Raw genomic sequence first — 16930 nt, 5'->3', positions numbered from 1 at the left:
CTATGTTTTTTTCTCATCTTTTGAAATTTTATAAATGTTTGTATTACAGCTGGCACATATAAAAAGCAATTCTTCCAGTGATCAATTACGTTTCGAAAATGAGTATCTGTGATCTTTCTTTTCTATTTTGCTATGTTTAGGGCGATTTGTAGATGAAACGGTATCCAGAGCCAAGGTGTGTCATGGAGAGTGGGGCGGACAGTGGATGGGGTGAGGATGGGGGATTTGGCTGTAAGAGACACCGTAATATTTCTCATCGATAGAAGCAGAGTGTGTGCATGCGTGAGTATATCCGTGCGTGCTTGTGTCTGTGCGCGCGCGCTGGTGTATGTGCATGCGTATGGTCAGTCTGACGATGAATATGGTGCTGAAAAACTTACAATGATGATCACGGTCATTACAGGTTCGAACCCACGATCTGTCTTGGCGTGCCCCAAGAGACGCAAGTATACACAACCTTCAGCTGCGGGAAGCCCATTGTTTGATTGGAAATGGTAGTGGGCCATCTGCAAGACTGACACATAGATCCATGGTCCTGTTGGCAAGGCCAGTGACATGGAAGACTGGTGTACTGCATCAATTTTAACATTATTGGAACTATGTCACGGCGGGGAGCAAGGGATGTGGGCTTCACGCCATCTGTACATACTGTGAACACAGGCGAATTCCTCTGCAAGATGAAATTCATTTGGCATAGATAATCTCTTATGCATCATTACATCATCTGGTCTTCACAAATTAGCAAAGAGTGTTCATTTTCTGCACTGAAGATCAGTTGGAGCCAACACACAAAACTGGCTCAACTGCAACTGTTCTGCGCAATTCTGTGTTGTTATTCCCGTACACAGTACTTCCCCAAGCACGCACGCATGTATGTATGATCCAATACATCAAGGATTCGAACCAGCAAACAATGAATTCTTACGGGAGTCATTGTCGTTAAACGTGTTAGTCACTGCTGACTGGTTCAGCACCGAGGTAACCAACTGACTTGCGTTTGCATGTGTTTTGGATGTGAGCAACGGTTGGTTGTATGAATACATGACAGTGATTTAAAAACATTCACGTGGTGTGGTCGGATTCATACAGTGGGCCCATGCTTCAAACAGATTATGCTTATGACTAAAATTCTGGCTTAAAGCGGCTTAAAACTAAACCCACTCACACCCTACAATATTCTCAACAGTGTTGATACACCCACTATTTAGTGGTTAAGACGGGTTGAGATCTGTATGGAGGCCAAATGATTTTGCTACTGGAACGACAAGGAAAACCAAGCTCTTTTCTATAAAATAATCAGCCTGAATGTTTTTTGCTGAAAAACATATCCTCACAGCAATGTGTTTGGTCTGTGGACTGTTTTCAAAAGTACCATAGAGAATAATTTTACGTATCTTCGGGAACAATTATGTTTTTTCGATAAATTCCTAGAACCCTGCAAGAATATAAACTGTTGGTGGCTTCAAAATAAGTCCAACTTGAATTAAATGTCAGTGAGGCTGACGCATACAACCCTTTTTCGGGAAAGAATCAACCCAACAACCGATGCGTCCATAACGCCCTGACACAAATAACTCAGTCTGATTCCATGCACTAGCATACAGCACACGGAGCTACAACATTGCCTCGCTATCCGTCACGCCACAATATTGTACAGTGCGCATTGATCCGTACTTGAGACACGGGCAGGCCATTATATATCGACATTACATGCAACATGTTACTTGTGCACTGCACGGCGTAGAGAGTGCCAGCCAGCATAAAGCCCGGCGCTCCGAGGGATACTGCGCCACGCCCGGGGGGCAACAGTAACGGTGAATTTGTGTATGTGTCACTTCAACTTAATGCCAATACCTCGGATGTCTGGAGCCACTTTGTCTACGTGGCGTTCAGTTTGAAACTTCTGGAGTTTAATAATTCAACTCTGAACAGAATAATTTGAAAAGTTGGGCGATGTAAGAAAGGAAGTTCGTGTGATACCAACCGATTCAAGGTACCGGTGAGAGTGTGGAACGCATTGTTGTTTTTTGTTCTAGAAGGCGATCTGTCAAACATAAAGGATATAGTTTTGGTTAGGAACCAGTTCTTTGAAATAGAACTTGGCACCGTGTTATATTCTTAGATAATTATATTCGAGAGGATTGAGCTGTTCGATCTGAGAGAATGGCACTGACTAGTTCCGATCAACGGTAACTGATGTTTGATGATGGAGATTAAGTGCCCGTATTTGACATTCGAACTGCTTCTATGATAAGGTTGATCTGAGTTTATGAAATTGTCAACTTTCATATACATTTGAACAGTGGCAGGGATACTGCTTCGATGAGAGACGCCTGGGAATAATTGGTCTCTGCTTGTCAATCCTGCCTGATCCTTTAATAACCACAATTAGCATTCCTCCTCTCTATCAACTGTACAAAGTTCGTTTCCAAGATGGCGACCAAGAACCAGCGGAAGTTGAAACTTCTGCAGGATCGTATGCAAGCGGGTTTGACTGAGGACGAGAGAGATTTCTTACAGGCCGCAGAGCTCGGGGACATCGATGCTATCAAGACTCTCATAGAGACAGAGACTGTGTCTGTAAACTGTGTGGATCCACAAGGACGAACTGCTCTAGAAGCAGCTGTAGCTGCTAACGATGAAGACATTGTTCATTATCTTCTTGGAAAGGTGAAAGACAAGACTGTTCACAAGGCTCTGCTATGTGCCTGTGACAATGACAGGGACAAGATCAGTGAGATCATCCTCCAGCATCCTCTGTATCAGGAGAGAAACCTTTCAGCAACTCATGAACAGATCTGGAAGATCGGAAGTAAGTCGACGTCGGGGCATCCTCAGGTTGATAACCTTCTCAGAGAAGCTCTGCTCAGGGCAGCCAAGAGAAACAATTTCCAGATTGTGAAACAGCTGATGTTGATGGGGGCTTACTTGGACCCTCCACATGACTACTTCTGTAACTGCAGTGAGTGTACCACTCAAAGAAGTGAGGACTTTAAGGTGTACACCAACAAGCGACTGGACACATATAGCGCCATGGCTAGCCCAGCTTATATTTCTCTGACGGAAGAGGACCCTATAATGTCGGCCTTTAAGCTCAGCCAGGCCTTTAAGCGTATGGCGGAGATTGAGTCAGAGTTCAAGGTAATATTTTGATTTTGTCAGATTTAATTTCCAGCAAACTTATTTTAAAAAAGTTACGTAATTGCTACACCTCTGTTGGTTCAGTCATAACGCACCTATAACGGTTTTCTGATTATACCAATGTGGGAACTCGAGTCTGATTGGTGAGCGAACGCTTGAACCACTGGGTCTCGTGGGATTATATTTAAAGCAAAGCTAGGGGATAAATAGTGTTCGGTGAGTAATAGACTCCTGCTGTGAAGAAGTCGGATGTAAAGACAAACTGTCCAGTAAGAGTTCTTCAGAATTGTCAGTTACGATAACCCTGCTCCCAACATTAACTCAAGTAGGAAGAACTTTCATAAAGAATGATTCCGTTTAGAACTGACAGAATTGATTTATTTAAACAAATAACTGTTCCGAATGAGAAGTGTTCTTGAACGAACAATATATAGCTTCAAATTGTAACAGATGAATTAATGGATGTTTTTTTTATCAGGGCAGTTTGCTTTGAATGTTGTCCAGTGCGAAGTTAGAAAATCACGTATACATTGTCCATTTAATGACCCACATTTCCGATGCGTCCATCTGAATCGGATGAAAAATCGGAATATTTCTTATTTGTGTTAACCAAAACTTCCTCAATCTATCTTCGACGTAACAGATTCGTTTTTCGAATCAAAGACTTTTTGAAACCGTTTTAACCTGAGACTTTTGTTATTTTATCTCGCTTATTTAAAGACAAACATAGACTTTAATAAGTTAACTGCTACTGGTGGGAATCGCTGCTAGCAAAAATATAATTGTTTAGATAGTCGATAGCCACAAGGTTCGGTCACATTCATGTCAAAACAGAAATTTTGTATTTTGTTTTATATGATTTAGGTAAAGTACGGTGAAGTCAGTGCCGAACTCGGATTCTTAGAAACACTTCTCTAGACTAAAGCTTAGTCTCTGAATGTATGTGCTTTTGATAGAAACAAATAGTTCCTTTTACTGAAAAGGAGTAAGACGTGTCCTAGCGGCTTTAGGGTTGCAGACATGAAGGCAGAAGGGGAAATTATGCCTTTCAGGTACTCAGGTTATTCGATGTGTTTTCCGGGTTCACACGTACAAAAAATAGGTAAAGTTAATTGTAAAAGCAAACGTACTACGGAGTGTAATAGTTGCCTGTGAGTCGGACAATTTTTTTAACATCAATGATACACCATTATACTGATTTTCTAAACAAAGAACCTCGGCCTCCAACATTTAACGATATTAGTAGTTGTGCGGATAATATCATATACACTGTTAAACTGATTCTGTAACCAATGGAAAGAACATGACATCTGTCCCGCTAGAATTAATGGTATGAGTAGTTGTGTGGATAATATCATGTACATCATTAAACTGATTTTGTAAACAATGGAAAGAACGTCACCTCTGCACCGCCAGTTTTTTTAAATATTAGTAGTTGTGTAGATAATATCACACATACTATTAAATTGATTTTCTAAACACTGGTCAGAACATCCCCTCTGCGCCGCGAAGTATAATGATATTGGTAGTTGTGTGGACAATATTAAATAAATACTATTGAACTCATTAACACTAGCATCCCCTATGCACCGCCATGTATAATGATATTAGTAGTTGCAGGGGCAATATCATTTACTTTTATAACGAGGTTGTAAGTAGATGTAGGGACAGCAGTACGAAGTTTTCCGCTACAAGTCCCTCCAAAAGAAGCGTCAGTAAAACAACACTTTTGCATTTCCCAGTGTCACACTCTTCCATTTCAATTTTCCATCCCATCCACACCTGTGCATAAATTAATATTTACCTGGGTGAAATTCTGTGCATCTTCAGTTATTGTGTATACTGATAATTAAACGACAATAGAAGCCGGAATTTACGCTGTTCAGGTATCGATCATAAAATTTGTAGTCACAACAGGCGTTGTCGTTATTCAACATAGAACGAACCGAACAATACAACAGAATGCTATGAGTGTAAAGTTGCAACACTGTTCATATACATACGTAAACCTGAATCACAATGGAATATCGGTATAATAATTCATAAGCTGGAACATTGTTATAGAGCTGTTAAGGTATTAGCGACATGTCGTAAGTCCCTTTTGCCTCTCTGTGGCAGCTGTACACGAATTTAGTATTTAAAGAGTGTATTTTCTATAAAATAATATAAACAACATAATTTGTAAGATATGATGACTTTTCACTTCATTTTGTGTGATGCTGAAGCTGAAGTATTGTGTCCACATGTATAGGAGGTGATGTATTCTATGGCGGATTTCCCTCACGAAACGTGAAACTGTATATGATGATTGTGTCTATATTAAGTCGCATGTTCAGTAACCTGCTTATTTCATATAAAGTGGTGTTCTATATGAGGATTGTGTCTATATTAAGTCATGTGTTCAGTAACCTGCTTATTTCATATAAAGTGGTGTTCTATATGAGGATTGTGTCTATATTAAGTCGCATGTTCAGTAACCTGCTTATTTCATATAAAGTGGTGTTCTATATGAGGATTGTGTCTATATTAAGTCATGTGTTCAGTAACCTGCTTATTTCATATAAAGTGGTGTTCTATATGAGGATTGTGTCTATATTAAGTCATGTGTTCAGTAACCGGCTTATTTCATATAAAGTGGTGTTCTATATGAGGATTGCAATTGTGTTAATATTAAGTTATTTTATCAATAACAGATTTGCTTCATGTAAAGTAGTGTTCTGTATGAGGATAGTCTCTATCAAAGAAGTGATATATTCAATAACCGATTTACTTCATGTAAAGTAGTGTTCTATATGAGGATGGTGTCAAAATTAAGTTATGTGCTCAATAACGGATTTACTTCATGTAAAGTGGTGTTCTATATGAAGATTGTATTAATATTAAGTTATGTTATCAATAACATATTTGCTTCATGTAACATGATGTTCTATATGAGGATGGTGTCAGTCAAGTAGTGTTCTGTATGAGGATAGTGTCTATCAAAGAAGTAATTAATTCAGTAACAGATTTTCTTCATGTAACGTGGTGTCGTATATGAAGAGTGTGTCTGTATTAAGTCATGTGTTTAGTAACCGGTTTACTCCATGTAATGACACTATGTCAATATCAAGCAATGTATTCAATTACCACTTGAACTGATTAATACCTAAACTGCCAATTGGGTAATTAATTGGGCAATAACTGATAACCATGAGATAAATATGGGACAATGGGGTAGCCGAAGACCCGAGTTCGATTCCCCACATGGGCACAATGTGTGAAAGCCATTCCTGCTGTTCCCGCCGTAATATTGATGTAACATTGCTAAAAACGGTTTTATTTAAAAACACGTGAAAATACACTTACTTACTTTAATGCAAATGAGGTATAGATCTCTTCTTGTCAAGGAAAGTGTATATTTTAGTAGAACCGATTTACCACGTTTAAATGTATTTTAACCATCGCTTTTACTGCAAATACATTTCCGTCTCTATGAATTTAAATGTTTACATCAAATGCAAAGAATAAAAAAACTAAATCATTCACGTAACAATCTGTTTGTAACATGCCAATACACATCTTGAAAGGCACTGAGTTCGTCGGTCAGGGCGATGTTATACCAACATGATTGGAAACCTGCTTTGACATGACAACATTATACTCTCGCGTTGTGCGAGACTTAACGTCATTACGTACCCTCGTACTTGGATAACACGTCTAACATTTGACCTCGTTGCAAAACATTCTTTTCATTCATTCAAAGTGATAATTTGCTGTCGGTGGATCTGCAGGACAGATCAGTCGCAACCGCAGCCCTAAGTGAGTGATTACAATAATGTGCAGCAATTGTGTCTGTGTTGACATTTATTCATCGAAGTTTTGTGATATACCGTCAATTTGGATTGCTCAGTTTGAATTTGTTTTCTTCATTAAGGTTTTTTTTCCATAATTTTCATTGCTAGTAATTATCTCTGTTCATGTGTGATTTAAAGCACATGTGACACATGGCAATAGCAGTAGTGATGGTGGATGATTCGAGTTTTGTGTTCACATTAATACAGGCATGTTTTGATGGGTATTTAAGTTATAATCCGGCGTCCGGGTTGAGGCAACGAGGAGAACAGCTTCATTTATTGTTTAACAGTGACGAATGCATAGTTCGGAGTGTAGATTTCTGTAATACTGTAATTTTATTTTGTAATATTGCCCAGTGCGACGCTAGGTCACACCACGCTTCTGTAAATATAAACAATACATCAATATTACTAGCCATCTGTCCTTAGGGAAGCTGCCGTATAATTTATTCAAAAAAATAATTACGTATTTAGATTGGCATATAAAATGAAATAGCTTGAATGAATTAATGCAGTTTCAATCATCAAATTCAATCGCTCGTAATGGATAATGAGTTTTTTAGTGCATCGATAAGAATCTATAGTGAGTGCATATGCCCCAATATTTATCATTTATGTCAAACGTATTGTCGAAGATGAATTAAATATTTCGAATGAATTAATGCAGTTTCATTTATCGATTTCAGGCAAGTCGTAAGGGATAACAAGTCTTATATTGCATCGATAGGAATGTAAAGTCAGTGCATATGTCCCAATATGTACCATTAATGTCAAAAGTATTGTCGAAGATGTGTGATAGTGTGCCTGTAAACAATCAACTCTTAGTGTAGAGCAAGACCAAAATTCTTTGTCAGCTATCCCAGCCATCAACCATCAGCATTCACCCATCCAAGTACTCTCCGCTGGCGCTGATGCTTAGCTTCACACTTGCAGGCGGACACACCGTTATACCACCAAAACACCTACTTGTCGCATTGCTTCTCTAACGACAGTAAAAAAACACGGTCTCAGTGTCATTTGTAGCGGAACGGGAGGTCAATCGTGCTAGCCCTTCTTTCTTGATCCTTCACCCACAATGCTATGGTTGTTGATCGGAACCACATGCGTCCAGTTGTTAGCACTGTCTATACTGTGACTTTTTTCGATTACGTAAACTGGAGCATGTGTCATGTAGCCTGTTCTCCCATAAAATCTGAAACGCATAGATAATTAGCAAATCTTGTTGAAAGTCGCGTTGAGACGCGTTTACCCACTCAATCCGTTCTGAAACAACCTTCTTGCACCGACCCAAATACGGTGTTGGCGTGTGATCATAAGGAAAGCGGTTCGTTTAGTAACATAATCATGTGCCTCAATAATCAGTGAGTGAGTTTAGTTTTACGCCGCACCCACCAATGGTCCAGCTATACGGCGGCGGTCTGTAAATAATCGAGTCAGGACCAGGTAATCCAGTGATCAACAGCATGAGCATCGATCTGAGCAATTGGGAACCCATGACATATGTCAACCAAGTCATCGGGCCTGACCACCCGATCCCGTTAGTCGCCTCTTACGACAAATCATAATCGCCTTTTGTATGGGTTGCTGAAGAGATATTCTATCCTGGGTCTTCTCGGGTCAGTCTAAATAATCTAAATAGTTTGGCACGATGTTGTTTTACGAGAAAACAATGTGGTTACGAGTAGTTTCTTTGTTTTTCTTATCTATTTTTTGTATTATTATTTATTTATTTCTCACGTGTGACTCATGATAAATATCGATGAAGTCATGTGAATTCATACAATGGTTCGGTAGCTTGGTACCTATTGCGGCAATGTTTTCATGCATGCTCGCAATGTTACTGGTCACAACATGCAATTACGTGTCCCTAATTATGAAGATAATTGGTCTTATGATCTACCAGCAGATCGAGAAGATACATCAACCTCGTAAAACTGTTACTAATTGCTTCATCATTACACGGTGAGATGCGGGACACCAGAGGTGGTTGCACAGCGTTATCATGTACTCATCATCAACTGAAGGAAAAGTATATTCAGGATCACATTCTCGGTCGTTGTTTTAAGCAGACATTCATAATGCTTCACGTTTTACCTATATCGAGATGACATCCCATTGTATTCGTGAAATGCTTCTCACAGAGGCGTTCAATCCAATCAACTCACTCACTCACCCAAGTATTCACTCACTCAAACAGTTATACACCTAAACACTCACTCACTCAAACACCCATTCACTAAAACACTCAGTCTTGCAAAGATAAACTGAAAAGCATAATAGTTTAATAAAGTTCAATTAAAAAAAGGTTAATAGCGAATAATAAATAATATTAGGGAATTGTAGTGAAACAGTTTTGTCAGTATTATCCTGCAACATCAATGGAGAGTTAAAGCGATTCAGCCTTTCCCTTTCATTTAATACTGTGTAACAAAGCGTTACTGGTAGCGTGCACTGAACGATACTGAAAACATTCACCAGAACAGGAGACACGTGTGCAGTTCCTTTATTCTGCCATTGGACCAAAACGGCCATGGGGCTTGTGTTATAGAGTACATAATGGTCCTTGGTTAGATTTAATGTTATGACGGTCATCTCTTTATCGATGTCAGATCAGTTGAGACTGGCGATGACCCATGGCGGTATTTCCGGTCTTGAATAGCCAGTAGTTTCATGATCACTGGACAGAATAATGCATGTTACTTAGGTATTAAGAACTATCGCCTCGTTCCTTTTCTCGTACGATGCAAAATGCATAATGCCGTTCGCCCTGGATTCAGGGTGTTCAGACTGTCAAGGTACGATCTATCCAAGTTACCTTTAACAGCAATCGCAGTGAATACAGAGTGTACCGATTCACAAAGTCCGTCCTGGCGAGATGTCACGGGATATAACTATAGTAGCCTTCTATAATAAAATGTGTTTAGATTGACGGGGTCCCGTGTGAAGAGGTTTCTTTAAATGGAACTTTCCAGTAGTAGACTCCCATAATACCTGGTGTGCAGACTGGGCCCCGTGTGAAGAGGTTTCACTAGATGGAACTTCCCAGTACCAATCTCCCATAAACTTGGAGTACAGATTGACAGGGTCCCGTGTGAAGAGGTTTCATTAAACGGAACGTCCCAGTAGCAATCTTCAATAATACAGGGTGTACAGATTGACAGGGTCCCATGTGAAGAGGTGTAACTAAAATACTCCCATACTAGAGGATTTACAGACTGACTGGGTCTCGTGTGGGGACGTTTTCATTGTTTGCGACTGCTGTTTTGAGAGGTTGTCCGCACAGACATAGAGTCCGTTGTGACGAGGTTTCACTTCATATGACAAATAGTTGTAAATGTAGGAAAGATAAACATAACGTGTTGACAAATGGGAGTTTATTCTCAGTGCATATATTTTGATACATCGAGGGTCAGACCGTTCTCGTTTCTCGTGGGAAGACGAACCTCATGCCTCAGTTGTTCTTAGATATGAATAGAGACCCGTGGTACAGATCTCATGGGGCCTCGTTCATGACAAGCAATAGGAATAACTCTCAAGCCGTGTTGACCATTGACAAACACGGGACACACTGGCCATCGATTTTCACAATTTGCGTATAATTTGAACACTGTGCTGTAAATAATAATGGAGGTAAAATTCACTTAATGAAGTACATGAACCTGAATGCATATACACCAAGTACGATGTATGTAACTTGTCAGAATTACATTTAATGATTATTCGTTGTGGTTTTCTGAAAGGATATTTATAAACATCGTATACAGACAGGACATCAATAATGGCATACAGCTTTTTTCGGATGTCACATTGACTTACTACAAATATCAAATAGGCACACGGTGGATATCAGTTCTGACTTAAACAAATAGATAAAGGATATCAGTACTTACACATAAAGGCCACCAATAATGATTCATACAGAACATTGATATTGATACTGCAAATGATTTCGGTACTGAAAAATACAGGGAATCGATACTGACAGGATATCAATGTTTGCCTAATCAAAACACGCCCAGGCATATGGGGGTACTGGGTTCTCAATGCTGGCATATAAAGGTTATCGACAGCAATACACAGAGACAATTGGCACTGATATGCAAAGAGTATCAGTACTGGTAAATAGGCGAATTGATATTAATATACATGGATATCTATACTGAAAGGTAAAGGATATAAATATATAGCTAATTAACACATGCATGTACAAGTTTTGAATGCTGAAATGTAAGGTTATCAACATTTCCATATGATGGCCACTAATACTTACGTGTATAGGTTGTCAATATTAACATACAGAGTATCAGTACCTATATACAACAGATATCAATACATATATACGTACACTGGTTATCAATAGTGACATTTAAAGGATGTCGGTTACAAGACTAATCTACCATTACTATCTACACTAATTCACGTTATGCTCGCTGTTGTCAGCACACTGATTGATATAAATACGATATGTACTTACAAACAAACAAACATACAAACAGCTGATATCAATAGTGGCATGTACACTGTATCATTACTGACATAGAATATCAATACTGACGTAAACGGTTTGTCGATACTGACATGCAACGGATGCCGATACGGAAGCAATGGTCACACTGTCATATGGGCACCCGCAGGTCTCACTTTTAGACGATATCGATACCCGTTTATAGAGCACGAGATGGGATACGTATCCGCATATAAAGTATATTTATGCCATCGAAGGGCATGTGTCGTTTAAATGCCATAGAATTTAATGTATTGAAAATATATGCACGGCGTTAAAGCTATTTCTTGTGTGCTTTTGTTCTGAACAATTGACTTTCCTTTGCATGTGTTTGTGACATGTTCGGGAACACCTGGTTTCATTACTATGGTAAGTAGCCCAGGTTCCCAACAGAGTCGGGACCACCATACAACGAGCATAATTCTGAAATGCTTTTTTTCTTCTTTTTTTCAAATGTTGTCGAATATCTGCACCAGTTGAACCACCACTGACAAATGTATGTTTAGTTACCAGCTCAGGAATCATTACAGTCCATACTCAGATTTAGTGTCGACACTCTAGTGACATTAATTCCATGTGAAGCTATAACCTGATTGTAGTTAATTGCCCTTCATGTCCGTGTAATAGGGATGAAATAGGCTCTGATTCTCTACTTCCTGATAGCGTAAAGATGTATGTCAAGTGTGCATCATTATGCATGAGCTGGTCTGTTCAATGAATCTGTGTTGAGATATTATCTGCAAATAGTGGACTGGATCCTGGTTGGTGATGATGGATAGCTTCGGATTTTTTCAGGGTATCGTAATTGATGTAAACGTAATGGCACATCTGCCTGGACACATTTTTTGGTCTTTAAGTTCAATTATTTGTGACGAGCACGGTTACCTGGTTAGAACATTCCTTTGAGGCATTGGTGGTATCGAAATAAGTATTATTTGTATTGGTTGGACAGGGGTGCAGTTTCTCGCAATTAGTATGTCAATTTTTATTTATTATCGGTTTTGGTTTACAATATTCATTTAGAATATTGATCAAACACAGTGCAATACAACGGGAAGTTTTGCATATACATTTTTATTGCAACTATTTTGTCGGAAAACGTGATTTTAGTAGGATTGTGAAAACGTATTTTCTCTGATTTTAAATATCAGTATTCTGAGACAGTACCAAGGTATATATCATTTTTCATATTTCAGTAGTCAGTACACTTTGGTCTGACACAGTTACCAAACACAAGGATGTCAAATTTTATTAAATCAGCTTTCAAGTCCTACTTTGCACAAAATATGCACAATGTATTTATTCTTTTTGTAAATCATAAACACTGCACACAGACACAAGTCATTGTCATGTAATACATTTATATGTAAAATGGTCAAACAGAAAAAAAACACCTCTCCCACCATCTGCATGTTGGGTTACTAAGAGACAAAAAGGAACAGAATTCAAAACAATCACATCATACAGAAATGCTTATTTTTTATATTTAAACAGCTTGGGTTGCTTAGCTCAACATATCGCCGCAGTGGATCTATTGTAATAGAATCAAACTCTCTACGAAAAGTAATTATACGCAATTTATCATCCTAAACTGAGTTCCACGCGAGATGTTGCTTTGACTGTAGATTTGTACAAAGCCATGACGTTAGCAGACTCACACTTCAATGACAAATGTCAAAATCCTGCTGACGTCATAATCCTATACCATTGATGCACTGAAAGTCTAATGGCAATATCGTGTCCAGACAGTTTTCATTAAAACCTACTGAAGAATGAGATGATAGAATCTCATTCTCGTGTCTTCTGATTATCATCAACACTAGATGGTAATAGTAAAAATACCTTCGGAAACTTGATACTTGTAACTTTATCAACTAGTGGTGATATGTTACATATCGAAAGACATTTGGGTGAGATTCTCTATACATTCTTAGTATATCCTGTCGTGTAAATAAGTCCTCATCAGTGATGACAGGGTTTTGTTAACTAACTCTAGAGAAAAGGTGGGGAAACTTGATACTTGTAACATTATCAACTAGTGCTGATATGTTAGATATCGAAAGACATTTGGGTGAGATTCTGTGTACATTCTTACTAAATCCTGTCGTGTAAATATGTCATATCAGTGTCCTCCAGAGAAAAGGTGAATCTCTTCAAAACTATAAACAAATATTTCAACACAGATATAGTTAAAAGAGTTTTCTTAATGATTTATTTACATCATTTGCTTTGTAAATTGCGGATGATAATACCTTGAGACCTGTCAAGAGAAAAGCACCAGCAATTATAATACTATTGAAAATGCATTTATTGAAAAAGTACTTATCAAAAGTAAAATGGGTGTAAATCAATAATCAGGTTCAACAGTATCTAATATCACGATGCGCACATACAAATACCACATTAACGGACAGATGCATATACAACATACACATTCGTCAATAAACAAGCATGTCACACATGCTAACACCTTTTATTTTGACAGAAAAGATCTTTAAATGTTAAATATTTAAATGTTAAATTGTTAGATTTTAAAATAAAATGAAGCCATATTGTATGACAGCCTTGTCAATATCAGCTGCAACTTTAGCATTTTATTGGAATACGGAATGCATGTCATATCCTATATATATATAGTAGGTCAATATGACCCGTAGAAAATATGCAGCAAGCAGTATCCACAAGAGCTACGGTGTCATGATCTGAGTATGTGTTGACAATCAAGATGATGTCCATAGAACACGTCATGATCTGAGTATGTGTTGGCAATCAAGATGATGCCCATAGAACTCGTCATGATCTGAGTATGTGTTGGCAATCAAGATGAAACCCATAGAACACGTCATGATCTGAGTATGTGTTGGCAATCAAGGTGATGCCCATAGAACTCGTCATCATCTGAGTATGAGTTGGCAATCAAGATGATGTCCATAGAACACGTCATGATCTGAGTATGTGTTGGCAATCAAGATGAAGCCCACAGAACACGTCATGATCTGAGTATGTGTTGGCAATCAAGATGAAGCCCACAGAACACGTCATGATCTGAGTATGTGTTGGCAATCAAGGTGATGCCCATAGAACTCGTCATGATCTGAGTATGTGTTGGCAACCAAGATGATGCTCATAAAACACGTCATGATCTGAGTATGTGTTGGTAATCAAGATGTTGCCCAAACAAAACATCACGGACTTAGGATGTGTTGGTAATCAAGATGTTGCCCAAACAACACATCACGGATGTAGTATGTGTTGGTAATCAAGATGTTGCCCCTAAAAACACATCATGGACTCAGTATGCGTTGGTATTCAAGATGTTGCCCAAACAACATATCATGGACTTAGTACGTGTTGGTAATTACGTCATGTTCTGAGTATGTGTTGGTAATCAAGACGTTGTCCAAAGAAGATGTCATCGTCCGGGTATGTATATGACGTTAAGACCGTTAAGAACCCAATATCTTAGGATTGACTGAGTGAATGGATTTGGTCTGACCCCGCTTTTAGCAACATTCCAAATGTATTTTGTCCGTAACCGTACATTGACCTAATGGTCTCCGCACATTGTATGGGGAACCGTACCTAACCCTCGGCGTGACAAGCAAACGGTTTAACCACCAACTGCCCCCTTGGTCTAAAGCAACAGAGGCACCATTGTATTTCTTTCAGGCATCTTCACGATTATGACATTGCAGAGCTGCTTTTTTTCCTATGGGACTATGAATAACTTTACACTGCCAAATTAGTTTCATTGACCTCAGGTGTTCGTTAATTTCACCCCCTGCGAAGAATGGTAAAAAATTCCACACTGATTGCATCATATTACCGCTGTTGATTACACATAATCAGCATGTTTTACACCGCATGTTGCATCTATATACATACGTTAAGGAGTAACCGTTTCCTTGGGCCGTAATATAGGACAGTATACAGTTAACACAAAGAACGTTAGAGCCCCATTTTTTTCTTTTTGTTCTGTTTGTCACACCTGATAATTTAGCCCTTTTATGTCCAGTCCTAATATTTTAGTCTGTTATGTCGACTGTATATGCAAGTCCCACCCTGTCGACCTCTGGTGGTCCTGTTTTGTCGACTCTTGATGATCCCGTTATGTCGACTCTTAACAGTCCCGTTATGTCGACTCCTGACAACTAACCCCATTTTCTCGACTTGTTTCAAAGCCCTTTTATGTCAATTGTTAAAAGGTTTTTACCTTGCATATTGCACCATCAGCTTGCCTTCCACCACTGACCGTAATTTTACCCTTTTTACCATAAACTACCGTTGTACAAAAAGCTTCAGTACCTTTACACCTGGTACTAAAAGCTGTCGTACATTACACTCTCAGCTACACATCACTGCTATTTCTCTACTTAGGCTGAATAAAAATAGTGAAATATTTCTCAGGCATTGGCCTGTCACTTTTATTTGTGCGTAACGATTTCTTATTGCCATTTGAACAAGATAATTCTGACTTGGCCGCGTCCCGATCATACAGTTGTCCACTGTGAGAATGAGTGTCTGTAAGAACGACTGTGACTGAATCTACAACTAAATTTACACGCGCAAATCTTCCCAAGCTGTGAGACAAAAATACAAATGTGTTCCTCCCTCATCACTTTTTTTTCTATTAAGAATTAAAAACAAAATCCTACAAACCTCGTCAGTTTTGAAAAAGGTGCCCGAGAAACATTTAATTGCAGCCTTATGCAGCCTCACTACTGTAAATTTGCACCTTGAACATCGATCTGCGCAAATGGGATAAGATGACATGTGTCAACCCTGTCTGCAAGCCTGAATCCAGATCCCGTTAGTCGCGTCTTACGTAAATTACAATTTACTGGAGGTCAATTCTAGGAAGAACCTTCAAGGGTCTGTAATATGTGGATCGCGACAGATGTATTTCGAAAACAATAAAAGGGCTACGTGTTTGTGGCAGGGAGCTATTTCCCTGTAAACTCCACGATGATGGCATCATATTATCATATTATCATATTATCATATTATCGCTGTTGGTCACATGCAATCATCACGTTCCTTGTTAAGAATACACATAAGTAAGTCACGTATGATTTCCTTGTCACGCTGAAGGAGAATACGTGTAAGTATTTTCTTTAAGATGTAATTTGGTTACAATAATTCAAGTGCCAGTGAATAACCGTTTTCACTATTTCCTCCGTGTGTGATGTCAGTGGTTAATATCAAGTAGAAGTTACCTATGAATTTATATTTCGCGGTCCAGTTAAAACAATTAAAAGAGAAATATTTATTGGAAATTAGTCAGCTTTTATGTTGTTCAGTCTTCAAACAGTAGAGACAATGTTAGAGGAGCAAAAAGTCTAAATACAGTTACTTGGCATTGTCGAAACAGGTACCCATTATTGGGCAGCTGCAGGTGTAGTTTATTCCATTTGGACAACCAAGCTTACCTACCCTTTTTATAAGAAGAAGG

The 16930-nt window shown here is 38.7% G+C and overlaps 1 protein-coding gene across 4 annotated transcripts in view; it reads left to right on the top strand.

Annotated features, from left to right (window-relative positions):
• Positions 1 to 1722: 1722 nt before the first annotated feature.
• The window catches only part of LOC137268320 (short transient receptor potential channel 6-like), a 48234-nt gene continuing 33026 nt past the window's right edge, over positions 1723 to 16930 (top strand). For 3 of the 4 annotated variants that reach the window (XM_067802872.1, XM_067802870.1, XM_067802873.1), the window contains exon 1: positions 2358 to 3141. In XM_067802872.1, coding sequence (XP_067658973.1) covers positions 2434 to 3141 — 708 coding nt within the window. In that variant the 5' untranslated portion in view covers positions 2358 to 2433. Of the gene's footprint in view, positions 3142 to 16930 lie in introns of all 4 variants that reach the window. The other variant, XM_067802871.1, reaches the window with a different exon arrangement.

The sequence above is a fragment of the Haliotis asinina genome, chromosome 16 (genome assembly GCF_037392515.1).
Source record: "Haliotis asinina isolate JCU_RB_2024 chromosome 16, JCU_Hal_asi_v2, whole genome shotgun sequence".
Classification (NCBI taxonomy): domain Eukaryota; kingdom Metazoa; phylum Mollusca; class Gastropoda; order Lepetellida; family Haliotidae; genus Haliotis; species Haliotis asinina.
This window is presented reverse-complemented; position numbering and strand designations above follow the sequence as displayed.